This window comes from Trypanosoma cruzi, genomic scaffold, assembly GCF_000209065.1.
Source record: "Trypanosoma cruzi strain CL Brener 1047053516515 genomic scaffold, whole genome shotgun sequence".
In the NCBI taxonomy this organism is placed as follows: domain Eukaryota; phylum Euglenozoa; class Kinetoplastea; order Trypanosomatida; family Trypanosomatidae; genus Trypanosoma; species Trypanosoma cruzi.
Window position 1 is genome coordinate 1 of NW_001849349.1, and position 24,694 is coordinate 24,694.

General features: G+C 56.4%; 9 protein-coding genes and 1 pseudogene across 9 annotated transcripts, besides 21 other annotated features; all 10 read right to left on the bottom strand.

Moving 5' to 3' along the window:
- Positions 1–5,165: a sequence feature (areas not merged during assembly with more than two copies in the genome that could not be assigned to a particular haplotype).
- Tc00.1047053506409.10 (uncharacterized protein) lies at positions 839–1,684 on the bottom strand (the record flags this gene model as incomplete). Its single annotated transcript, XM_813130.1, has 1 exon — positions 839–1,684. One exon carries the CDS (start codon positions 1,682–1,684, stop codon positions 839–841), a length of 846 nt encoding a protein of 281 aa, XP_818223.1.
- Positions 1,307–1,326: a microsatellite.
- Tc00.1047053506409.30 (mucin-associated surface protein (MASP), putative) lies at positions 3,391–4,533 on the bottom strand (the record flags this gene model as incomplete). The annotated part of the gene is made up of 1 exon (XM_813131.1): positions 3,391–4,533. One exon carries the CDS (start codon positions 4,531–4,533, stop codon positions 3,391–3,393), a length of 1,143 nt encoding a protein of 380 aa, XP_818224.1.
- Positions 4,223–4,308: a microsatellite.
- On the bottom strand, positions 4,999–5,565 carry Tc00.1047053506409.50 (mucin TcMUCII, putative; the record flags this gene model as incomplete). Its single annotated transcript, XM_813132.1, has 1 exon — positions 4,999–5,565. The coding sequence occupies one exon, from the start codon at positions 5,563–5,565 to the stop codon at positions 4,999–5,001; it is 567 nt and encodes a 188-aa protein (XP_818225.1).
- Positions 5,166–9,465: a sequence feature (heterozygous, non-Esmeraldo-like haplotype).
- Positions 5,168–5,218: a microsatellite.
- On the bottom strand, positions 6,151–6,612 carry Tc00.1047053506409.60 (uncharacterized protein; the record flags this gene model as incomplete). Its single annotated transcript, XM_813133.1, has 1 exon — positions 6,151–6,612. The coding sequence occupies one exon, from the start codon at positions 6,610–6,612 to the stop codon at positions 6,151–6,153; it is 462 nt and encodes a 153-aa protein (XP_818226.1).
- Positions 6,677–6,994, bottom strand: Tc00.1047053506409.70 (uncharacterized protein; the record flags this gene model as incomplete). Its single annotated transcript, XM_813134.1, has 1 exon — positions 6,677–6,994. One exon carries the CDS (start codon positions 6,992–6,994, stop codon positions 6,677–6,679), a length of 318 nt encoding a protein of 105 aa, XP_818227.1.
- On the bottom strand, positions 9,175–10,449 carry Tc00.1047053506409.90 (mucin-associated surface protein (MASP), putative; the record flags this gene model as incomplete). The annotated part of the gene is made up of 1 exon (XM_813135.1): positions 9,175–10,449. The coding sequence occupies one exon, from the start codon at positions 10,447–10,449 to the stop codon at positions 9,175–9,177; it is 1,275 nt and encodes a 424-aa protein (XP_818228.1).
- Positions 9,466–10,391: a sequence feature (areas not merged during assembly with more than two copies in the genome that could not be assigned to a particular haplotype).
- Positions 10,392–11,621: a sequence feature (heterozygous, Esmeraldo-like haplotype).
- Positions 10,661–10,716: a sequence feature (A-rich).
- On the bottom strand, positions 10,928–11,833 carry Tc00.1047053506409.100 (mucin TcMUCII, putative; the record flags this gene model as incomplete). Its single annotated transcript, XM_813136.1, has 1 exon — positions 10,928–11,833. One exon carries the CDS (start codon positions 11,831–11,833, stop codon positions 10,928–10,930), a length of 906 nt encoding a protein of 301 aa, XP_818229.1.
- Positions 11,622–11,750: a sequence feature (haploid, non-Esmeraldo-like haplotype).
- Positions 11,751–18,913: a sequence feature (areas not merged during assembly with more than two copies in the genome that could not be assigned to a particular haplotype).
- Tc00.1047053506409.110 (uncharacterized protein) lies at positions 11,849–12,724 on the bottom strand (the record flags this gene model as incomplete). The annotated part of the gene is made up of 1 exon (XM_813137.1): positions 11,849–12,724. One exon carries the CDS (start codon positions 12,722–12,724, stop codon positions 11,849–11,851), a length of 876 nt encoding a protein of 291 aa, XP_818230.1.
- Positions 14,337–16,534: a mobile genetic element.
- Positions 16,976–18,100: a mobile genetic element.
- Tc00.1047053506409.130 lies at positions 18,103–18,840 on the bottom strand (annotated as a pseudogene).
- Positions 18,914–20,602: a sequence feature (haploid, Esmeraldo-like haplotype).
- Positions 18,959–18,980: a microsatellite.
- Positions 19,053–19,109: a sequence feature (A-rich).
- On the bottom strand, positions 19,320–20,018 carry Tc00.1047053506409.140 (mucin TcMUCII, putative; the record flags this gene model as incomplete). The annotated part of the gene is made up of 1 exon (XM_813138.1): positions 19,320–20,018. One exon carries the CDS (start codon positions 20,016–20,018, stop codon positions 19,320–19,322), a length of 699 nt encoding a protein of 232 aa, XP_818231.1.
- Positions 19,432–19,539: a microsatellite.
- Positions 20,205–20,224: a microsatellite.
- Positions 20,603–22,809: a sequence feature (areas not merged during assembly with more than two copies in the genome that could not be assigned to a particular haplotype).
- Positions 20,988–22,993: a mobile genetic element.
- Positions 22,810–23,659: a sequence feature (haploid, Esmeraldo-like haplotype).
- Positions 23,660–24,694: part of a sequence feature (areas not merged during assembly with more than two copies in the genome that could not be assigned to a particular haplotype) that runs on past the window's edge.

The window sequence follows — 24,694 nt, forward strand, 5'->3', positions numbered from 1 at the left end:
TCCAATCCACGGCAGCAGGCACACACACACACAGCCCTGCCGCAACAACAACACACAGATGGAAGAGGGAGAAGCAAACAGGAGCGGCACACAAGGCTCCACCGCATGTACATACGGCGAGAGCGGTCCGTCGTGTCGGCACCCCTCACGGAGGGTGCGCACACACACAAGAAGGTGCAGCGCACACAGCAACACAAAAGCAAAGTAACCACGAAAAGGTGATCCCCGCACACCACGTGGATTGTTGGTTCACGGGAAGCGCAGCCACCACCGCAGCAGCAGCAGCACACGCAAAGTTAAGCGCAAGGAATGGAATAAAGTCAGCCATTTATTCGTGTTTCTTTTTGGAGGATGGAAGATGCCTGCATATGTTGTTATTGTCTTTGCGGAGGGTAAACCTTCATGCCTGCATCGTGTGTTGGGGGTTCCTGCAGTGTGCACAACTGTTTTCTTCTCTTGTGAATTTTTATTGTGTTGGTGCAGCCAATAATTCAATTTGTGTTGTTCCTGCTTTTCGCTGGTAAGGTGCTGCAATAGACGTTTTTATTTCCTCCTTCGTTGCTGTGGCACCTGATTCCTCACCGTTTATTGCGGTGGAAATGAAAATATGTGAGTGGACTCCCACGCACCAGAACGCACCTTCGCTCCTATTTATTGGTGCATGGAAGGGCATGTCTGTTTGGTGGTGTCTCGTCCATATATTTTGTGGGTGTACATTCCCCTGCAGGCTGAGGGCGGGGTTACGCTCCGTCGCGGTGCACTTCCCTCGCATGCCGCCCACTGTGATTCATCATGCATCACCCCCTCACACATTCCCCGTGGTGCCACACCGTCGATATTATTGCAGCCGCTGTGACTCCGCGTATTTCACGCATTTGATTGTGCCACAATACATCCGCTCGTGTGGCCGCCGCATCCAAACAGCGGTGCCCAACACCGTGAGCGGCAGTCCACATCCTTGCATGTCCCAACGCAGTGGTGTTTGACTGTCAGCCAGGCGCCAGACAACAAGAGAGTCTTGTGCTGGCAGCACAGCACACGGAGCTGCAGTGAATGACTCGGGCGGTGACGCATCTATTCGTCGCAAAGCAGTGAAAAGGAGTCGGGCAAAATAATGCCGGCTGCATGCACGACACCATATCCACAGCCAAAGCATGCGACGTGATGTGCGTTTCACCGGTGCTGTGAAATGCCTGCAGACGACGTCACTAGTGGAGGCACACCACCCATGATCAGCGGACAGACAATAATCGGCATGGGAGGCCACAAAAGGCAGCAACGACGCCAGCAGCAGGAGCAGCAGCAGCTCTCTCTCTCTCTCTCTCTGTTGCCTCCGAGAAGTAAATATTCCACCAGCCACAGCCGGCTGTGCCATCGTGACACTCCATGCACGTCGTGGCTGCGTCAACACATCCTGTTCCCTGCAGCGCCTCAAAAGATGCCTCACTCCGTCCACTAAGTGCATCGATGCGGGCCGTGCCTGGGCCGCTCGTGAGGACCACAACGATGTGAGGGTCACCGAGTCGCAGCATGTTTGTTGTGACGTTGTTGCATGGCACCTGCACACACACACGCAGCGCCTGCATCCCTCCCTGTTGTGTCCGCCCTCTGCCGGAGTGGCCACACACACACGGGCAGCAGCAAAATCATTTCTCCCTCGACGACCCAAAATCAACACCGACATCCCTCGCGACGCAAAGATCTCAGTTGCCAGCACGGGCTTCCTGCCGCTCTGCCATCGACGCTGAAACACGGCACAGTGCACGCACTTATTTCCCTCGTGTGCAGTCAGCCGTTTGCTTCACACATTCTTCGATGGGCTGACGTCCATAAAAGCACGCCACAAAAGGCCACTGTGATCGCACAAGCCATTGCGATGAGCGTCTGTGTGTGCATGCATCCGCTGCTCACACGTGCTGGCAAGCAGCCTGCAGCCGGTGCCCTCGTGCCAGTTCATCGGCTCCAGCACGGAAAAGAGAAAATGGCCTATTCCTCATGCACTTATTCCCACCGGCAGTGCCAACACGCTGGTCGCCAGCCGTCATTCCTCAGCACATCCAGGAATGCTGAAAAGTGACGTGAGACCGTCAGCCAACAATGCCACAATCCCCGCACACATGTCGGCTCCACCAGAGAAGACACACAAAATACAAACAACACCCCTCACAAGTCTTCCGAACATCATTCCGACACACCGCGACATGCCAAACAGAAGTATTCGTCACTCCAATGCACCTCCCCACACAATCAAATAGTCCATGCACCACGCACGGCAGCAGCTCACACCCGTCTAAACAAATGTTCTTCGGATCAGTGGCCTCCACGTGCTGCGGTGGGAAGTAAACAAAAAAAGAGACGGGCGGCCAGACCCCAAAAGAGTGCAACGATCGGCCGCAAGTCAACGGAACGCAGCCGCTCAAAAGAATTCAGTCCTAATGCCCTCAACCCTCCACCTTCTCCCACAAAAGCTGCAAAAGATTGAAAACAAACGCACCGTCCAATAAATTGTTTGTGCAAAGCCAAAAGAAGCCGCGGTGCCTTATGCTGCCCTCACAGTCCGTTGATGACGCCTGGATGCGGATGGTCACCCATCGGTCCTTCCAAACGACGCCGCACACCCGCGACGCATCCTGCGCTCTGAGACACGCGTCCCTCACCATCACCAGAGACGCCCACGCGCCGTCGGTACGCAACAAATCGTCAAGAAACGAAGGATACGTCAGGCTGACAACGAGACATCCGCCGACAAATCACAACGCAGACATCATCACAAGCAGAACCAAAAGCAATGCAAGCCGCAGAGTAACGTGGAACAACGGACGCATGGCGTATATCGAGAAAAAAAACTTGGTAGTGTGACAAGGATACAAGAGGCTGACACTCTCTCAACACGAAAGGAACAATATAATAATACAAAAAAAAACAATTTAAACGTCCGCAGTCAAAGCAAGCCACTAATTCAAAAGAAAGGGTAATGAATGCACTCAGCCACAGCACAAGAAAAGCAATAAAACAATAAATAAAAACAGAACAAAAAGCCGAAGCGTGGGACGACCAGCGCACACACTCTCATTGCTCCCGTAAAGCAAAACACACACACAGGGAGAAAGAGAGAGAGAGAGGTCGCCCACTCAAGGCAATGGAAACAAAACAGAAACAGTTACGGTGCTCCGCCCATGCAGCCAGGCAGGACGGCAGCGGTGCGTGTCGTGCAAAAGAGAGCACCAACGGGCCTGCATGGGTGTGCATGCATATATACAATGGGCACATTATGTGTGTGCTTCGTGGGATGAGGTGAGGGCGAGAGTCCATGCAAGGGGACACACACACAGAGAGTGAGTGAAAGACGAGTGTGTGTGCGGGCGGTGCACGGCTCTCTCTCACTCACTCTCACGCGGCCACCACCGCAGCAGCAGCCGCACACGCAACAAAAAGAAGAAGCAAAAGAGGGGAGGTGGTGTGGGAGGCCACGGTGCTGCCGTCACTGTCGGTAGGCTTCGCCGTATCATTTGTTTGAGTGGCGGTAGCGATTGTTACATTAGGATTTCCTGCAATCTGAGTGTCAGTATTCTCCTCGTTGTTTGATGCGCCTTCAGCATCAGGAGTCATGCTGAGCTGTGCGGCGACCTCAGTGGATGGTGGGCTCAAATCATTGTTTGCCGGATCACTTTCCACTCCATCTTCAGGCTGCACAACTGTAGCTGCCGCGGTGCTGCCGTCACTGTTTTGTTTATTCGTCGTATCAGTTGTATTTGTGGTTACTGTCGTTGCTTTTGTATCTTCCCCAGTCCCTTCTGAGACTTCGTCTCGGTGGCTTTGTGGTGTGGCTGCGGACTCTGGCGACGGAACATTTTTCTCGTCTTCACTCGTGGTGTCTTCGCCATCCTTTTCACGGGAAGCAACACTGTCTTCTGGAGGCGATGGAGGATTTCCTCCCGCAATGCCCTCAGGCAGTGTGTTCTCTCCGTTAACTGTTGTGAGTACGTTCTCTGCTGATGGTGGTCTCTTGTCGGCGTCCTTCTTTCCTTCAACTTCCGTTTGCGTAGAATTGGCATTTGATTCCTGACTTTTGGAATGAGAAATGTCCCCTGCAGGTACAATTGACTGGCCTTTTTCCTGCCTGCTTCCAATTAAATTCTTTTCCCTGGAATCTGAGTCTGGTGGAACTTTTCCTTCTTTATTAATCTGCCCTTCAGTACTTTTTTCTTTTGACTCACCCGTCTCATTATCTTCTTCTTCACCATCTGCATCATTATCATTATCATCGTCGTCATCATCTTCATCTTCATCAACTTCCGCATCCCCATCTATAGGAAGGGGAGGTGTGGGTATTACATTTTCTTTAGCAACGGTTACTCCATTTTTTACATCTTGGGAGCCTACTCGAGGCGTTTCAGGTTGTTTTGATGCCAGCGGAGGTCCACCACCACTCCCACGAGCTGCTGTCCCCTCCTCGTCACATCTACCGCCGGCACCGCACCACAGCACGCAGAGGGCACACACCAGCAGCACACGGCCAGCCATCATCGCCATCACTCCTGTCACTTGCATGCAGCCTTCAGCACAAACTAACTCCCCGTCAACAGAAAGGGAAGCAAAAAGATAAACACGGCCGCTACACCACGCACAGCAACAAATGGCAGCACCCCAGCAGCAGCAGCGCACACACCACGAGACAGATGGAATCAGTACGATTGCAGAGCTCGCACACCGCCCCGCAAACCACAAGTTTAAAAAGCAATAAAAAACAATAATTAAAAAACAGAAATTAAAAAAAGAAAAACAAACCCAGGGCTCCAGTGCGCATGCTTATGAGTGCGTCCGCGATGCGTTCAACGTGACGGATGCGGGGCACAACGCGGAGCACACAGCACGGCAGCAGAAGCAAGTGAAGCAAAACACAATCATTATTTTCTCTTATTTTATACAGTGAACCACAACACACGCGCACAAATCCCCGCGGTTGGGTGCTGGCACGCACAGTCCGCACACACCTCTTCAGCCCAGAGTGGTGTACGCCAGCGCGGATGCGGCGAGCACCAGCGGGGCACACACCCACGCAGAGCTACTGAGGCTGCCGTCGATTTCGCGAAGACGTGACGGTGCGCGGGTGGTCGACACAGCTGGCGCCTCTGTAGTCGTAGTACTTGGTGCCTCTGGCGCATTGGTCGTGGTTGTCGTAGTCGGTGGTTTTGTTGTGGTCGTCGTCGTGGTCGTCTCGGCAGAATCATCGACATTCTTAATTGCTTGTTCTGTGGATGGTTCATTGCGAATTTGTTGCTCCTTCGTACCTTCAGCACTTCCTTCTTGTACCTTATTGGGAGTATCACTTGATTGCTGTTCCGGATCGGTCGTACCACCTCCCGTTCCTGCAGTATTTCCACGTTCCGCGCCCGACACATTACCTTTCTGAGCAGGTGTCGAGGGTGATGCCGGAGTTGTGTTCTCCGTGGTCGTCGGGGAGGAAACGGCAGCTTCAGGCTCATCCTCTGACGCGCACACGGATGGGCAGCAGCACAGGGCAAGCACCAACAGGGCGCACAGCAGACGGCACGTCATCATCATCGTGAGTGTGGTCGTTCAGTGGTGTGGAGCTGATCTGCACAGTGAGGGACATGGAGAGCAACAGGGGAGACGAGAGATGCGGCAGACACACACAGAGAGCACACCACATGAGGAGAGGGCAGCAGCCAGGCATGCACCGTACGCCGCACACCACGCACGACACACACTCCAATCCACGGCAGCAGGCACACACACACACACAGCCCTGCCGCAACACCAACACACAGATGGAAGAGGGAGAAGCAAACAGGAGCGGCACACAAGGCTCCACCGCATGTGCATGCGGCGAGAGCGGTCCGTCGTGTCTGCACCCCTCACGGAGGGTACGCACACACACAAGAAGGCGCAGCGCACACAGCAACAAAAAAGCAAAGTAACCATAATAAAAAAGAGATCCCCGCACACCACGCGGATTGTTGGTCCACGGGAAGTGCAGCCAATATTCATCACAAAGCAACTTGTTCTGTTGCAGTAGGCCTTCGTCCACATCCGGCGTACTCAAATTCATGCAGGCCCGGCCACCACCGCAGCAGCAGACGCACACTCAAAAATAAGCGCAAGGAATGTAATAATGCAAGCAACCATTTATTTGTGTTTCTCTTTGGATGTTGGCAAATGTCCGCACATGTTGTTTTGTTCGCTTTGTTTTGTTTTTCCAGAGGATAAATCTTCATGCCTGGATCGTGTGTTGGGATTACTGCAGGGTACACAATTTCTTTTTTTCCTTCTTGTGCATTTTTTTCTTGTGTTGGTGCAGCCAATAATTCGGTTTGTGTTGTTCCTGCTTTTCGCTGGTAAGGTGCTGCAATAGACGTTTTTATTTCTTCTTTTCGTTGCTGTGGCACCTGATTCCTCACCGTTTATTGCGGTGGAAATGAAAATATGTGAGTGGACTCCCACGCACCAGAACGCATCTTCGCTCCTATTTATTGGTGCATGGAAGGGCATGACTGTTTGGTGGTGTCTCGTCCATATATTTTGTGGGTGTACATTCCCCTGCAGGCTGAGGGCGGGATGACGCTCCGTCGCGGTGCACTTCCCTCGCATGTCGCCCGCTGTGATTCATCATGCATCACCCCCTCACACATTCCGTGGTGCCACACCGTCAATATTATTGCAGCCGCTGTGACTCCGCGTATTTCACGCATTTGATTGTGCCACAATACATCCGCTCGTGTGGCCGCCGCATCCAAACAGCGGTGCCCAACACCGTGAGCGGCAGTCCACATCCTTGCATGTCCCAACGCAGTGGTGTTTGACTGTCAGCCAGGCGCCAGACAACAAGAGAGTCTTGTGCTGGCAGCACAGCACACGGAGCTGCAGTGAATGACTCGGGCGGTGACGCATCTATTCGTCGCAAAGCAGTGAAAAGGAGTCGGGCAAAATAATGCCGGCTGCATGCACGACACCATATCCACAGCCAAAGCATGCGACGTGATGTGTGTTTCACTGGTGCTGTGAAATGCCTGCAGACGACGTCACTAGTGGAGGCACACCACCCATGATCAGCGGACAGACAATAATCGGCATGGGAGGCCACAAGAGGCAGCAACGACACCAGCAGCAGGAGCAGCTCTCCCTCTCTCTGTTGCCTCCGAGAAGTAAATATTCCACCAGCCACAGCTCACTGTGCCCTCGTGACACTCCATGCACGTCGTGGCTGCGTCAACACATTCTGTTCCCTGCAGCGCCTCAAAAGATGCCTCACTCCGTCCACTAAGTGCATCGATGCGGGCCGTGCCTGGGCCGCTCGTGAGGACCACAACGATGTGAGGGTCACCGAGTCGCAGCATGTTTGTTGTGACGTTGTTGCATGGCACCTGCACACACACACGCAGCGCCTGCATCCCTCCCTGTTGTGTCCGCCCTCTGCCGGAGTGGCCACACACACACGGGCAGCAGCAAAATCATTTCTCCCTCGACGACCCAAAATCAACACCGACATCCCTCGCGACGCAAAGATCTCAGTTGCCAGCACGGGCTTCCTGCCGCTCTGCCATCGACGCTGAAACACGGCACAGTGCACGCACTTATTTTCCTCGTGTTCCGTCAGCCGTTTGCTTCACACATTCTTCGATGGGCTGACGTCCATAAAAGCACGCCACAAAAGCCACTGCGATCGCACAAGCCATTGCGATGAGCGTCTGTGTGTGCATGGATCCGCTGCTCACACGTGCTGGCAAGCAGCCTGCAGCCGGTGCCCTCGTGCCAGTTCGTCGGCTCCAGCACGGAAAAGAGAAAATGGCCTATTCCTCATGCACTTATTCCCACCAGCAGCAACAACACGCTGGTCGCCAGCCGTCATTCCTCAGCACATCCAGGAATGCTGAAAAGTGACGTGGAGCTGTCAGCCAGCAATGCCACAATCCCCGCACACATGTCGGCTCCACCAGAGAAAACACACAAATCACAAACAGCACCCTTCACATGTCATCCAAACACCATTCCGACGCACCGCGACACGCCAAACAGAAGTATTCGTCACTCCATGCACCACGCACGGCAGCGGCTCACACTCGGTCAAACAAATGTTCCTCGGATCAGTGGTCTCCACGTGCTGCGACGGGAAGTAAAAAAAAGAGACGAGCGGCCAAACCACAAAAGAGTGCCACGACTGGCCGCAAGTCAACGGAACGCAGCCGCTCAAATGAATTCAGTCCTAATGCCCTCAGCCTCCCACCTTCTCCCACAAAGGCCCCAAGAGCTGCAAAGCAAAAGTACCGTCCAATAAAGTCGCTGTGGAACAATAAAAAATGTCGCAGTGCCTCCTGGTGTCATCCGGGGCCGTTGATGACGTCTTCACGGGGACAGACACCCATCGGTGCTTACAAGCGAGGCTGCACACCTGCAACGCATCCTGCGCTTTGAGACGCACGACCCTCACCACAACCGGAGTTGCCGCGCGTTGTCGGCAGGCACCACATCGACAAGAAAACAGGGATACGTCAGGATGACAACGAGGCAACCGCCGGCAAATCACAACGCAGGCAACATCAACAGCAGCACAAGAAGCGCTGCAGGCCGCGGAGTGACGTGGACCCACTGACGCAAGGTGTATGTGGAAGAGAGCAATTGGTGGCTTGCCAAAGACACAAGGGGCTCACACACTAACAACAAGAGAGAAACCGTATAAGAATGCAAAAAAAAAAATCAGGCGTCCACAAAGCAAGCCACAAATCAATAAAAGTGCAATCGGTGCGTGCACCCACAACACAAGCAGAGACTCAAAGAAGAAAAACAGAACAAAACACAACGAAAAGCCAAAGCGTGAGAGGACCAGCGCACACACTCTCATTGCTCCCGTAAAGCAAAACACACACACAGGGAGAGAGAGAGAGAGAGGTCGCCCACTCAATGCAATAAAAACAAAACAGAAACAGTTACGGTGCTCCGCCCATGCAGCCAGGCAGGACGGCAGCGGTGCGTGTCGTGCAAAAGAGGGCACCAACGGGCCTGCATGGGTGTGCATGCAATATATACAATGGGCACATTATGTGTGTGCTTCGTGGGATGAGGTGAGGGCGAGAGTCCATGCAAGGGGACACACACAGAGAGTGAGTGAAGGACGAGTGTGTGTGCGGGCGGTGCATGGCTCTCTCTCACTCACTCTCACGCGGCCACCACCGCAGCAGCCGCACACGCAACAAGAAGAAGAAGCAAAAGAGGGGAGGTGGTGTGGGAGACCACAGTGCTGTCACTGTTGCCATGAGAAGCTGTGTCACGTGTTTTGTTGTTTGTGGTTGGCGCTGTTGAGGATCCTGCACTCTGAGATACCGTATCATATTTTTTGGCTGACTCAGCTTCACCATCGGAATTCATGCCGGGTGATGTGGCGCCTTCAATGGATTGTCGGTTCGGATGATTGCTGGTTGGAGTGCCTTCTGTGCCAGTGTCAGACCGCACGGCTGTAGTTATCGTGGTGCTGTTGTCGCTGTCGCCAGAAACGGTTGTGCCAAGTGTGTTACGGGCGGTGGCTGCCGGTATTGTTTGCGATTGGCTGCCAGCAACAGTTTCATGTTCCGCTCCTTCTTGCAGTAGTGCTTTACCGGATCGTTCGTTATTGCTGGAAATGTCCTCCGCAGCGCGCCCCTTTCCTAGAGTGGAAGTCAGACCATTTCCAGTTGTGGAGGTGGATGAAGAATGTGTTTGTTGCTGACTGACAGCTGGTATATCCTGTGTGATACCTGCGCCAGTTGCGGCTTTATCCCCCGGTGAGTCCTCGTTTGTGTCCCCCTTAGGTGGTGTTTCTCGCCCCACCACTGGCGTCAATGCCGCTGTTGATGCTGCTTGTTCCACTCTGCCTTCCTGCTCCCTCGACCCTCGGTCTGCTGCTGGTGGATGGCTGTCGCTCGTGGAAGATCCGCCCAATTGTCCTTCATTCACGGTGGTTTTTACTTCACCCTCCGCAGCTGCAGCATCATCACCACAAACACCACCACCATCTTCTAATTCTGTTTTTGCGTTGGGCGACTGTTCTGGCGCATTGAGATCGCCTTTCCCTCCTGTTCCCGCATCAGTGTGATGCGAAACTTGAGGCACTAATTCATGCTGATCCTGTACGACTTCACGCCCCTCTTGTGCAAGAGTTAAGGCATCCTTAGATTCATTTAAACCCACACCCACACCAACACCGGGAAGTGGGGGTTTGCCACCCGTAGGAGCAGAACCCGGCAAGTGACTTCCACTGCTCAGAGAGCTTCCATCAGTGACAACTCCATTATCACCATGACCCCCAACTGGGGAAGAAGGTTGACCAACAGTCCCAACAACACCTTGGCCGGAATCCCCACAATCATCCCCGGCATCGGCCGACACCGAAGAAAACACGCACCACAGCACGCAGAGGGCACACACCAGCAGCACACGGCCAGTCATCATCGCCATCACTCCTGTCACTTGCGTGTAGCCTTCAGCACAAACTAACTCCCCGTCAACAGAAAGGGAAGCAAAAAGATAGACACAGCCGCTACACCACGCACAGCCACCGCACAGCAACAAATGGCAGCACCCCAGCAGCAGCAGCGCACACACCACGAGACAGATGGAATCAGTACGATTGCAGAGCTCGCACACCGCCCCGCAAACCACAATTTTAAAAAGCAATAAAAAACAATAATTAAAAAACAAAATTAAAAAGAAAAGAAAAACAAACCCAGGGCTCCAGTGCGCATGCATATGAGTGTGTCCGCGATGCGTTCAACGTGACGGATGCGGGGCACAACGCGGAGCACACAGCACGGCAGCGGAAGCAAGTGAAGCAAAACACAATCATTATTTCCTCTTATTTTATACAGTGAGCCACAACACACGCGCACAAATCCCCGCGGTTGAGTGCTGGCACGCACAGTCCGCACACACCTCTTCAGCCCAGAGTGGTGTACGCCAGCGCGGATGCGGCGAGCACCAGCGGGGCACACACCCACGCAGAGCTACTGAGGCTGCCGTCGATTTCGCGAAGACGTGACGGTGCGCGGGTGGTCGACACAGCTGGCGCCTCTGTAGTCGTAGTACTTGGTGCCTCTGGCGCAGTGGTGGTGGTCGTTGTTGGTGCCTTTGTTGTGGTCGTGGTCGTGGTGGTTGTTGCCTTCGTCTTAGTTTTTGTCGTTGTTTTCGGTGCCGCATCTTCGGTTTCCTTATTTGCTTGTTCTGTGGATGTACTCGTGCCACTTTCTTGTCCTGCAGTACCGTTCGTACCCGTTTTCTGTACCGTATTGTACTCGGTGTTTACTTTTGGTCCCGGAACGGTTAAACGTGGCGTCTCTGGCAAAATGTTTCCCGGGGCCGGCTCAGTGGCTGACTCTTCAGCAGCCTCAGGCCGACTGTTCTCTGGTGCAGGGAGCAATGAACTAGTAACTTTTTTATGAGCTTCAGCATCAGGCGTAGCCTTCTCTTCATCATCTGCTGCATGTGTTGTGATGGTCGTAGTGGTCGTGTCAACACCACCTTCGGCATTCCCATTTGCTTGATCCGCGGGTTGTCCCGCGCTACCTTGTGACCCTGTCGTACCATCGTTATCAGCTGCCTGTAAAGTACCGGTCGCACTCTGTCCCGCTCCGTCATCTTCTCCCAATTTCGCAGCCGGCCTGGTTTCTGTTGAGGGCAACTCTGGAGGACTGGACCCCTGAAGAGTTAATTCCGGTGTACCAATCGCTCGACTGGTGACAATTCCATTAGATTCAGCAAGATCAGTGTCTGCCACGCACACGGACGGGCAGCAGCACAGGGCAAGCACCAACAGGGCGCACAGCAGACGGCACGTCGTCATCATCGTGGGTGTGGTCGTTCAGTGGTGTGGAGCTGATCTGCACAGTGAGGGACATGGAGAGCAACAGGGGAGACGAGAGGTGCGGCAGACACACACAGAGGACACACCACATGAGGAGAGGGCAGCAGCCAGGCATGCACCGTACGCCGCACACCACGCACGACACACACTCCAATCCACGGCAGCAGGCACACACACACACACAGCCCTGCCGCAACAACAACACACAGATGGAAGAGGGAGAAGCAAACAGGAGCGGCACACAAGGCTCCACCGCATGTACATACGGCGAGAGCGGTCCGTCGTGTCGGCACCCCTCACGGAGGGTGCGCACACACACAAGAAGGTGCAGCGCACACAGCAACACAAAAGTAAAGTAACAATACAAAAAAGGAGATCCTCGCACACCACGCGGATTGTTGGTCCACGGGAAGTGCAGCCAATATTCATCACAAAGCAGCTTGCTATGTTGTTTTGGTTGTATGCTGCTACAACAACGAGTGAGTAGCGCAAGGGCCGTCCGTACAAAGGTGGCAAGTATTCCGTCGCAAACGGACCGTCGTGCGGGCTGGGGCAGTCCCACACAGTCGCAGTCCCAGTTCCCAACGACGAGGGCATTCCCGCAGTGGATGAGGCGGAGTCTCCCGTGGTCCGTCGGGGATCAGCAGCCCGTGGCGTCTGTGATGAGGCGGTGGCGGAAGAGCCTGGTCCATCTCGAGTACCCGCGTTTGTGCTTCCTGCGTGTCTTGCCTGCTGGCATGCTTGGCAACTTCGGTGGCGACCTGCGCGTGAGGCACCTGTTAAGAAGACGGTGGCGCCATTGTGGCATCCGCATGGGAGGCCCTCTCCTACTATTATAACGCCAGACTGAGCACGTCCGGCATGTGCCCTCATACTGTGGACGGACAAGTGCACTCTGCCGCAGGTTGGGCAGGAGGACGTCAATCCGCCGCTCGCTGGCAGGCAAGGAGTTGCGGTGCTCACGTCGGGAAGAGGTTCCGGCGGAGGCAGAGGCGGGCCGGTCACCGCAGTGAGGGAGGGACGGCACCACCGACACAGAGGATTCCTTGTGGTCCGCAGGGCGCGTGCGGGCCTGTCGAAGAGTGGGCAGGAGCCGCATCGCGCCTGTGCGCAGTGCCGCCACTCGGGGACCGATGTCCGGGTCAACACCAGGAATAGAGTCCTCGCCACACCGACAGCCGCCTGTCACGCGGTGTGCGCGGCTCCCTTTTCCTCCTGCACATCCTTCCATTATAACCTCTTGACGGCGGTAAGGAATTCCACGTGCCAGGCAGTGACGCAGTCCTGCGAGAGGGATCGTGCAATCGTGACTTCGTCCTCAGCGGCCTCATTGCGTGGAATACCGCAGTGTGATGGGAAAATATAAAATCCACAGGGTGACCTCGCTTCACCAAGGAAAGCGGCACGGTACAAATCTCCTCGCTGACGTCGTCTCGCACGGTCGGTGGGCAACGCGGGGTGCCTCAATTGCCGACAGGGAGTCCGTTTCCTCCAGCATTCGTGTGGGCGATTGGGATGTTCCCAGACAAGGAGGTATGAGATGTCTAAAAACATTTTCGATCGCAAGGCAGTCTGCCCTACATGAGCATGCGAGGCTGCCAGCTGCTGCACAATGTACCTCCACAGGGAGATCATTTGTCGTGGTGGAGTCATATAATAGCGCAGCGGATCCAGATGCGAGTGCAGCGAGATATGAAGAACCGTCCGTCCACAATTCAAAATCACAATCCCACAAAGAGGAGTGAGCAGAATCAAAAGCCGTGCGCCTGACATCGTCAGAGGCGTCTTTGGCAAACAGTGGCTGATAAAATCTCACTTTGTTGCAGTTCGCAGTGTCTCAGGGAAAAATTCGATGTTGGGCAAGAGGCGCGCAAATGTGGTTGTGGAGTTTCCCAATAATGTCACAGACGCGTAGCAATCCATTAATAACAGCATCTCTCGGAAGCGGATTGATGTCGCTGCCTTCCCATGCATGGACGGTGGCATAGGTTCCGAGTAGATAAGGGAACGCAAATCCTCGTGATCATGGAAGCGTATATAGCGTTCGTATTGTGTGAGTGCACGACGCCAGAGCATCTTACGGAGCGGAAGAATATTGGCTTCCAAATAGACAGATGTGTCTTCTGTAGATGCGCTCAGGCAAAGAATGTTTTGCTACCGTCGCGGTACCGTACTTCCATATTATGGAGGTGAGTGGGGGCGAGTCACGGGACAATTGCCTCGCCATTATGAAATAGCACACTATGAACATACCCAATCAAAAAGGATCGCATGGTGTGATGAGACGCGCCCGCCTCTGCGACCAGTCGCGGCTGATAGCGGCGTGGCATGGCCCTCTTTGAAGCGGTGGAAGCATGCGTAACAAAATTAAGAAGTCGATCGAACGTGTTGCCCAGTAAGCGCACTGGGCGTGACTGAATATGTAGGTTCCCGCTAACAAGATGGAGATCGACCATGTCCTCGTCAGACCGTGTGTGTGTGAAAAGATGTAGAATAGAGCAGCTTCGCTCTTATCAACGTTGATTTTTAGGCTGTACTCGGCAGCCCATGTGGCCACAAGAGACAAGAGCGGTCGCATTGCCGCAGCACAGGCATGGATGTCCGCATCTGAAGCAACAAGTGTGTGTGTTCGTCAGCGTACATGAAAGCGGAGGCAGAGTAGATGCTGTCCAGGCGGCGCAGCAGATTATCCACACAGTAGAGGAAGAGTTGGGGTCCCGGGACGCCGCCTTGCGGTACTCCAGCTGAGGCGAGTTGTTTCCGGGAGTGCTGTTCGCGAGTGCATACCCTAACATAGCGGCCCCGCAGGTAGTTGTGCAGCCAGCGTTTGGTTCGAGGGCAAAGGCGCGGAAGTCTGTCAAGCATGCAGAATAACTTCCCATGGTCAGTGGTGTCGAACGCAGTCGAAAAATCAATCAAGACTACGAGCGAGCGATGGCGACGAGCGTGTCGTGTGGGGGCGTCGTCTCCAGGGCGCTCATACTCCACAATGCTAAACTCATTCAATCCACGAGTAATTTATCGATAACAAGTGCCACCACGTCCGAGATAGAACGCGGAGGTGTAAATCCAAAATTGACGTGGGTGGTGCGGCAATAACGCTGACAGACGGCGGTGAATCATTCCTTCGGTTAACTTTGGTAAAACAGAGAGTGGCGTGATAGGTCTGTGACTCTCTGGGCGGCATGGATCCTTCCCAGGCTTGGGGATAGGAATAGCGTCTCCCATTTTCCAGGAGCCAGGCAGGCTGCCGTTTGCGAAGGAGTTGTGGATCATCGTTCTAAGTGTGCCACACGCGACGGGCCCGAGACGGTGAAGAAATTCATTCAACATGTTGTCGGAGCCAGGGGCTGAGCCAAGCAAAGAGTCACGGATGGCCACGTCAATTTCATACGGCGGGAAAGGCCGATCCATTTCTCAGCCACCAGGAACCAAAGGAGTGCAGCGAGCAGCAGCAGCAGTATAAGGCGGTATGGCACGTGAAACCGCACAAAATGACGGACAAGCAGATTTGCCTGTTGCCGAGGCAGGGCGCATACGCGGCCAAGATCAGTGCGGAGCACAACCGATTCCAGAGGATGAGGGTGCGGCGCCGCCATGCCGTGAAGATATCGCCACCTCGGGCTGGGTGAGGCTCCAAGTCCTTTCGCGCGGGCTTCCAGAAGCACAGCGGAGCAACGGCGTAAGGCTTGATTTCGTTCCTCCTTTTTTCGGGTACATTCGGCTCAAAGTATGCTGTCTCCGGGTGAGGCAATGTGTGTGCTTCGTGTGCTGCTTCGGCGGCGGACTCGGCTTGTTCCATTTCGTGTGTCCATATCTTTTTTGGGGCTTCCACGGCCGCCGCGCGGGATATGGCGCTCAGCTGCTCGTAAGATGCCTCCGCGAAGATCCAACCATGTGGACGCGGTGGCAAGGAGGGTTTCACACAACGATGTAAAAGCAGGCCAACCCGCTTTACGCAGGGCAAAGGTGGCTTCCTTCCGTCAAGGCAGCGTGTTTGCTAGTCGTGGAGTGCCATCATCCATCTCTACCAAGTAAGATATTCAGCAGTGGTCCGAGTCTATGTAAAGGGCGAATGTCCAGTGGGAGATGCGTAGGGCGCAATACGCAGTCACGTCAGGGGACGAGGCATTACGATGTGTGATTCGTGTTGCCTGCGCCGGGTCATTTGCCAGCCCAAAATCCATATCGATTAGAACAGCGGCGAAATTATCGCCTCCAGTCGTTGATGGTATATATGACTGTACCAGAGTTCACGATGTAAATTCAGGTCACCCGCGATAATCGCTTCGGGCCCAAGCGACAAACGATATTGATAAATGCGGATTATTGACCAATTGTTGTGGGAGGGTTGTAGAGATTCGCCACGCAAATGCTGGGACGGCCCGGTGGAAATACACGGGCAGCAATGGTCTCCAGGAGGTCAGTGCCAGGGAGCGACAGGCGCTCGCACGGTGGAGAGTGGCGCACCAGAACGGCAACGCCACCACCGCGCCCAGTGCGGGCCTGAAGGTGGTCATTATGGCCAGATAATTTCGTCGCAACGTCACCACGGTTACTTATTTCCTGCAGAAGAACGATGTCAGGTGGACGCTGCTCCAATCGCGCAGCAAATGCAATCTTTTTCACGGACGAGAGGCCTGCAATGTTAAGCTGCCTAATATTGATGAAGCCATCCTCCTCGGGCCAGGGTTCTTGTGGACGTCACCGCCACGGGTGATATCAACGGAGCGATCGCAGCGAAACGGTCGTGCAGTTCTGTCCGACAGTCTGCAGGCAGACCGCTTCACCCCCCTGCACCGGGCATGGCGTGGTACCTTCTCGAGGGGTGAAGTCGTCTTGGTTTCCGTCGTGCTCGCGGCAACGCCCTGCTGCGGAGTTCCTATACGCAACCAAAGCCTCAGCACCGCGACAAGGTGCAACATCATCGCTGGGGACCGTGGATACTAGCAACGGATGGCGGTGTCGACGTCCCCAAGTCAGCCGGGATTGGCATACTGCTCTCATCCCTGCATTCCTCGAAGATAATAGAAAAGGTCAGTACCAACTGCGGTACACGCCCATGCAGCCGCACGACGGAATCCCGTGCACTGCTCCCGGCCATGGAAAGGCTGAGTGTCCATCGTATCCAGCACAGGCAAAAACCCTGCTTGTGGTTACAGACAGTCATTCCCTTCTAGCCGCCGTCACCAAGGGCCCGCACAGTCATACCGACTGGATGGAGGATCGGCTCTGGCAGCGTCTCTTGTCGCTGACGTGTGCCGGCTGGTCAGTGCACCTGCAGTTTTGCTACGAACATCGCGGAGTACATTTTAACGAGCCTGCAGATCATTAGACGCAGACCACGGCAACCGGGCAATACAGAAAACATGGAATAGCACCCATATGGCACACGGAACTGCTGACATGCATTAACACCCAGCTCACCAACAAGTGGCGTAGCACCATGCATCAGGACACCCACCAATACCTGCTTGGCGGCGCCAGGCCATCAGATCCAGGCGGCAAGCACCTGATTACTCAGGAAGCCCTTGACAGACAGGAACGGATAAACACTGCATGAGCAGGGTGCGGGGAATCCGAGCTATGGGATCGCCTGTACTGGACTGTGAGAGACTGCACGAACCAACGCCGTTTCTGCAACATCTCACCGGAACAGTCCGCTCTCATGCGCTCCAACAATGATCCCACTGCACCGGGACGGAAGCTGTTCCCCCGACGACAAGGGAGGCCGACGCACCGCCTGTGGAGAGACGGCCCTCCACACAGCGTCGGAAGAAGAAATGCCCGCACTGTGACGCCACACTGGTGGGACACACGAACCACATCAGCCACTATCGGTGCCTTCATCCGGAACGCCCTCCACCGCTTCCCGACCTCCACCGCGATTGCTGCGACACGGTCTTCCCCACACAAAAAAAGCACCGCAGAGAAATCGCTGCGCACAAAACCCAGACGCTGATCGGCACCGCAGCAGCAGTGCCAGGAGACAATCACTGCTACCGCAGGATCAGCCAACCTCCACAAGCGCAACAATTAGCCCGCAGAAAACACTGCACCATCTGCTTCCAGAATGTACAGACGCTCTGGCTGTGCGCCAACGGCTGGGCATTAAGAAGGACCTTTGCACCAAAAGGTTCTCCCAATGGCAGCTGCCTCATAGCAGGAAACTCATGTCGCTGCTCGACCACCTCCTCGGCACCCTGGTGACATCGTGTGGCTAGACATGTCGGTAAGAGCAGGGAAAAATAATAATAATGAGCATTCTCGCCACTATAGAGACGTGGTGCATCTTGCGATCCCGCTGGCGGCTCTCCTGTTCCACCGCTGTTTTTGCGCAACAATTCACCACAGTCATTTTTGTGGTTTGGTCGGCTTCGTGTTGCGCTCCGGGTTCTCCTCCTTCATCGCCCTGCTGTGCCTCCTTCGCCGTCCCTGGCACCTGTGACTGTCCCGTGACGGTTTGTTCCGAAGCCTGACTGCCCTGGGAGGTCCTCCCGCCACCAGCACGCACTCCACCTGCTGCCTGCTGAGATGCGTCGGAGCGTGGGGATGCTGTGCCTGCAGCGTGCCCTCCGCCCAAAGAGTCCGGTCCACTTGCACGCATCCGAGCAGCAGAAGCACTGCCAGTGCCGGACGGATTGCAAGTGCCACTTCGCAGTGGGTCGCTGCTGGATTGGTCCTGCCTCGTCGGAGCAGTGAGTGGTCCTGCCGAGGTGGGATTGTGGCCCTCACCCGCGGTGCTTCCTCCACCCTCCTCGTCTTCCTGATTGCTATTGTCCTCAGAGTTCACATTCCCCTTTCGTCCAGAGCCACCGGCCACGGGTCCACCTTCCGCAGCCATCACAGCTTCCGCGTGCCCAGCAGCCACCGCGCCATCACCCGCGGCCGCACACGCACCCCGTCGCAGCAGCCGTCACTCACACGCACGAGCAGCTGCGCATCACTGCAGGAGCCAACAGGACGCAGAGCACACGGCCAGTCATCATCACAAACAGTGGAGTCGCCTAACGCTGCGGAGCCAACCTGCGATAGCACGAGAAAACAAAAGGAGACACAGCCGCTACACCACGCACAGCCACCGCACAGCAACAAATGGCAGCACCCCAGCAGCAGCAGCAGCAGCAGCGCACACACCACGAGACAGATGGAATCAGTACGATTGCAGAGCTCGCACACCGCCCCGCAAACCACAAGTTTAAAAAGCAATAAAAAACAATAATTAAAAAACAGAAATTAAAAAGAAAAGAAAAACAAACCCAGGGCTCCAGTGCGCATGCACATGAGTGTGTCCGCGATGCGTTCAACGTGACGGATGCGGGGCACAATGCGGAGCACACAGCACGGCAGCGGAAGCAAGTGAAGCAAAACACAATCATTATTTTCTCTTATTTTGGTACAGTGAACCACAACACGCGCACAAATCCCCGCGGTTGGGTGCTGGCACGCACAGCCCGCACACACCTCTTCAGCCCACAGTGGTGTACGCCAGCGCGGATGCGGCGAGCAGCAGCGGGGCACACACCCACGCAGAGCTGCTGAGGCTGCCGTCGATTTCGCGAAGACGTGGCGGTGCGCGGGTGGTCGTCGTCGTAGTTGGCGCCTCTGTAGTCGTAGTACTTGGTGCCTCTGGCGCAGTGGTGGTCGTCGTGGTTGGTGCCTTTGTTGTGGTGGTCGTAGTGGTTGTCTGAGCAGAAGTTTCAGACACCTTATTGGTTTGTTCTGCGGATGGTTCAGTGCCACTTTGTTGCTCTTTCGTACCTTCTGCCTGTACTGTATTTTTTGCGTCATGTGGTTGCGGTTCCAAAGCAGGCAAACGTGTTTCATCTCTGTCAAGCTTTACCGGTTCCGCAACGGAACCCAAACCTGGCGACACTGAACGACTGTTCCCGTGTCCTCCCTCTAGTGGAAGGGAAGGTTTACTGGTGGCGTTTTTATTACCTTCAGGTCCACCCAGGTTCCTCTGAACGTCTTGTGCCGCTGTTGTCATGGTCGTCAGGACAGAAGATTCAGGTTTAGTGGTTATTGGCTTTGGTTGAGTGAGAGATGGACTGGCGCGGTCTCCATCAGTTTCACCATCAATGGCTATCTCTGACGCGCACACGGACGGGCAGCAGCACAGGGCAAGCAACAACAGGGCGCACAGCAGACGGCACGTCATCATCATCGTGAGTGTGGTCTTTCAGTGGTGTGGAGCTGATCTGCACAGTGAGGGACATGGAAAGCAACAGGGGAGACGAGAGGTGCAGCAGACACACACAGAGGGCACACCACATGAGGAGAGGGCAGCAGCCAGGCATGCACCGTACGCCGCACACCACGCACGACACACACTCCAATCCACGGCAGCAGGCACACACACACACACACACAGCCCTGCCGCAACAACAACACACAGATGGAGGAGGGAGAAGCAAACAGGAGCGGCACACAAGGCTCCACCGCATGCACATACGGCGAGAGCGGTCCGTCGTGTCGGCACCCCTCACGGAGGGTGCGCACACACACACAAGAAGGTGCAGCGCACACAGCAACACAAAAGCATAGTAACAATAAAAAAGGAGATCCCCGCACACCACGTGGATTGTTGGTCCACGGGAAGTGCAGCCAATATCCACCACAAAAACAGCTTATTATCTTGTTTTGGTTGTATGCTGCTACAATAACGAGTGAGTAGCGCAAGGGCCGTCCGTACAGAAGTGGTAAGTATTCCGTCGCAAACGGGCCGTTGTGCGGGCTGGGGCAGTCCCACACAGTCGCAGTCCCAGTTCCCAACGACGAGGGCATTCCCGCAGTGGATGAGGCAGAGTCTCCCGTGGTCCGTCGGGGGATCAGCGGCCCGTGGCGTCTGTGATGAGGCGGTGGCGGAAGAGCCTGGTCCATCTCGAGCTCCCGCGTTTGTGCTTCCTGCGTGTCTTGCCTGCTGGCATGCTTGGCAACTTCGGTGGCGACCTGCGCGCAAGGCACCTGTTAGGAAGACGGTGGCGCCATTGTGGCATCCGTATGGGAGGCCCTCTCAAACTATCGGAACGCCAGGCTGAGCACGTCGGGCATGTGCCCTCATACTGTGGACGGACAAGTGCACTCTGCCGCAGGTTGGGCAGGAGGACGTCAATCCGCCGCTCGCTGGTCGACAAGGAGTTGCGGTGCTCACGTCGGGAAGAGGTTCCGGCGGAGGCAGAGGCGGGCCGGTCACCGCAGTGAGGGAGGGACGGCACCACCGACACAGAGGGTTCCTTGTGATCTGCAGGGCGTGTGCAGGCCTGTCGAAGAGTGGGCAGGAGCCGCATCGCGCCTGTGCGCAGTGCCGCCACTCGGGGACCGATGTCCGGGTCAACACCAGGAATAGAGTCCTTGCCACACCGACAGGCGCATGTCACGCGGTGTGCGCGGCTTCCTTTTCCTCCTGGGCATCCTTCCAGTATAACCTCTTGACGGCGGTAAGGAAGTCCACATGCCAGGCATTGATGCAGTTTTGCGAAAGAGATCGTGCCATGACGGCATCAGCGTCCGCTGTCACGTTGCGTGGGATTCCGCAGTGTGATGGGGAAAATGTGGAGCCAGCTGTGTGACCTCGATCCGCCAGTGAAAGCGGCACGGTACAAATCTCCTCGCTGACGTCGTCGTGCACCGCCAGCGGGCCAAGGCGGAGTGACTCCATCGCCGAGAGGGAGTCTGTGGCGACAGTAACTCGTGTGGGCGATTGGGATGCTGCTGCCAGGCGGGGAACTGAAAACTGTCCGAGGCCATGCTCAGTGGCAGGACACTCCGCTCGGCAGGAGCATGCAGGGCTGCCAGCAGCTGTGCGGTGAGACCCCACAGGCAGCCCGGCTGTCCGGGGAGTCAAATGGCAGCGCCGCGGATACAGATGCATGCTCAGCGAGAGACAACAAGCCGTCCGTCCAGCGACCTGCGTCATACGGTCCCAGAGGGTCGCAGGCCGCTTCAAGGGCCGATCGTCTGACACCGTCCAGGGCGTCCTTGGCGTGCCGTGGCTGGAAGACGCCCACCCCGCTGCGGCTCACAGTGTCCCGGGCGAAAACTCGGTGATCAACAAGAGGGGCGCGGATGTGGTCCGGGGAGATCCTCATGCGGCTGCGGACGCGTCGCAGTTCCTTGAGGACGGCATCTCCCGGCAGCAGAATGGTCGTCGCTGCCTTCCCAGGTATTGACGAAGGTGTGGTTTCCGAGCATACTGCGCCACGCACGTCCTCAATATAACGGAGACGTGTGAGGCGTTCGTGCTGTGTGGGTGCGCGGAACCCAACGATCCTCCGCAGCGGTGCTGGACTGGCGGCCAGGTGGACAGAGGTATCCTTCGCTGATACGCGTGGGACGAGCGATGCTGTGCGGCTGTCGCCGTGCCGCACTTCCAGGCTGTGGAGGCGAGTGGGGTCGGACACGGTGCGAGTGCCTCACCGCCGTGGTGCAACGCACCGTGGACGCATCCAACCAGAAAGGATCGCATGGTGTGCTGGGACGCACCAGCTCCTGCGCCCAGCCGCGGCTGACGGCGGCGTGGCACGGTCTGCCCTGCAGCGGCGGTGACGTGCGAAACAAAATTGAGGTGTCGATCAATCGCATTGCCGAGCAGACGCACAGGGTGGGATTGACGCGTGGCTTCCCACCGCCCAGACGATGGTCGGCCGTGTCCTCGTCAGACTGTCGGTGTGAGGCGATGCAGAACAGAGCGGCACCGCTCCTGTCAGCGTTGATACTCAGGCTGTGCCCGGCAGCACATGCAGCCACAACGGACACGGCAGCTGGCATTGCCGCACCACAGGCACGGAGGTCCGCACACAACGCAACAAGCGTGCGGTCGTCAGCGTGAATGAACGCCGAAGCAAAGTGAATGCCGTCCAGGCGGCGCAGCAGTCCATCCACGTGGCGGTGGAGGAGCTGCGGCCGCACAACGCTGCATTGGGCTGCCACGGCTGAGGGAAGCTGCTGTCGGGAATATTGCTCGCGAGCACTCACCCCAACGCAGCCGCCTCGCAGGCGATTGCGCTACCAGCGTTGGGCGCGACGGCCCAGGCGCGGGAGCCCGCAGAGCACAGCCAACACTCGCCCATCGCCAACGGTGTCGAACGCAGTCGAGATGCCGATCGGGACGGCGAGAGAGCGGCAACGGCGACGGTGCAGCGCAGGATGATGCCCCTGCGACGCTCGCACTCCACGGCGATGCACCCGCTCAGCCCTCGTGCCGCTTCGTCACTCACAGGCGTCACCAACTCCGAGGCCATGCGTCGTGGCGTGGATCCAGGCTGACGCCGGTGGTGTGGCGGCAGTGCTGACAGGCGGCAGTGGACCAGTCCTTCGCTCACCACTGGCAGGACAGAGAGCAGCGGGAGTGGCCGACAACTTTCTCGGTGCGGCGTGTGTCCTTCCCGTGTCTGCAGATGGGAGTGGTGTCCCCATTTCCCAGCAACTTCGCAGGCTGCCGTCGACGAGGGAGGTGTTGATCATCGTTCAGCGCGAGCAGCGGGCAGCGGGTACAAGATGGAGCAGAAATGCACTCAATACGCCGCCGGGGCCAGGGGCCATGCCAGGCAAACAGTCGCGGATGGCCGAGTCAGACGCACACGGCGTGAAGGGCCAATCCATATTCCAGCCACCAGGAGGCACGCGAGCACAAACTGTGCGGACAGCTGTGGGGATCGCAGCACGTGAGACGCGGACAGTGCGACGGACGAGCGTTTCTACCTGCTGCCGAGGCAGAGCACAGACGCAGTCCCAAGAGTACCGCAGCACAGCCGATCCCAGAGAGCGGGGACGTGGTGCCGCCATGCCTCGGGGTATCACAGGCCTGGGCTCGAGAGGGCACCAAGCTGCTTTGCACGGACCTCCAGCAGCATGGAGAAACCACCGCGGAGGGCATGATTGCGGTCCTCCCGTTTGCGGACAACTTCAGCTCGGGGCAGGCTGCCTCCTGGTGAGGCAGTGTGCGCGTTGCATGCTGCCGCTGCAGTGGACTCGGCCTGCTACATTCCGTCCGTCCAGATACATGTGGGAATGTCACGGCTGCCACTCGCACGGTGCCTCGGTGCATCTCCAACCATGTGGTCACAGTGGCCAGAGGCGTTGCACACACCGTGGTGGAATCATTCCAGTCAGCTGCACGCAGGGCAAAGGCAGCATGTTTCCGTCGTGGCAGCATGCCTGCCTGTCGCGGGATGCCGTCCTCCGTCCCCGCAGTGTGGGATAACAGATGGTGATCCGAGTCCATGCAAACAAGTGGACGTCCAGTGGGAGACACGCAGTACGCGTTGCGCAGTCACGTCGGAAACAAGACGCTGTGGCCGCCAATCCGCGCTGCCTGAGTCGGGTCGTCTGACAGCTCAGAGTCCATGCCGCTTGGGGTGGCGGCGAGGTTCTCTCCTGACGCCGTTGAAGGCGAGCAACCGTCACGCAGCTCATGGTGTAGATTCAGGTCACCCGCAATGGGCGCTGCAGAACCAGAGCGACTAATGGTGCTCGCAAAGTGAGCAGCGTGGGCAATTGCCGATGGAAGGTTGCAGAGGTTCACCGCGTAAATGCTGGGGCAGGCAAGTGGGCACACGCGGAGGGCGGTGGTCTCCACGCAGTTGGTGTCAGCAGCGACAGGCGCTCGCACGGCAAGGTGTGGCGCACCAAGAGGGCCACGCCACCGGCACGCACACTGCAGGCCTGGTGGAAGTCACTGCAGCCAATGAGCCTCGTCGCTGGGGCACTCTCCTGCCTGCACTCCGGGAGAAGAAACATGTCGGGCCGGTGCTGCGCCAGTCGAGCAGCAAGGACAATCCTGAAAAGCAAAGGGCCTGAAGGTATGAGCTGCCAGATAACTACGAGGCCATCCTCATCGGG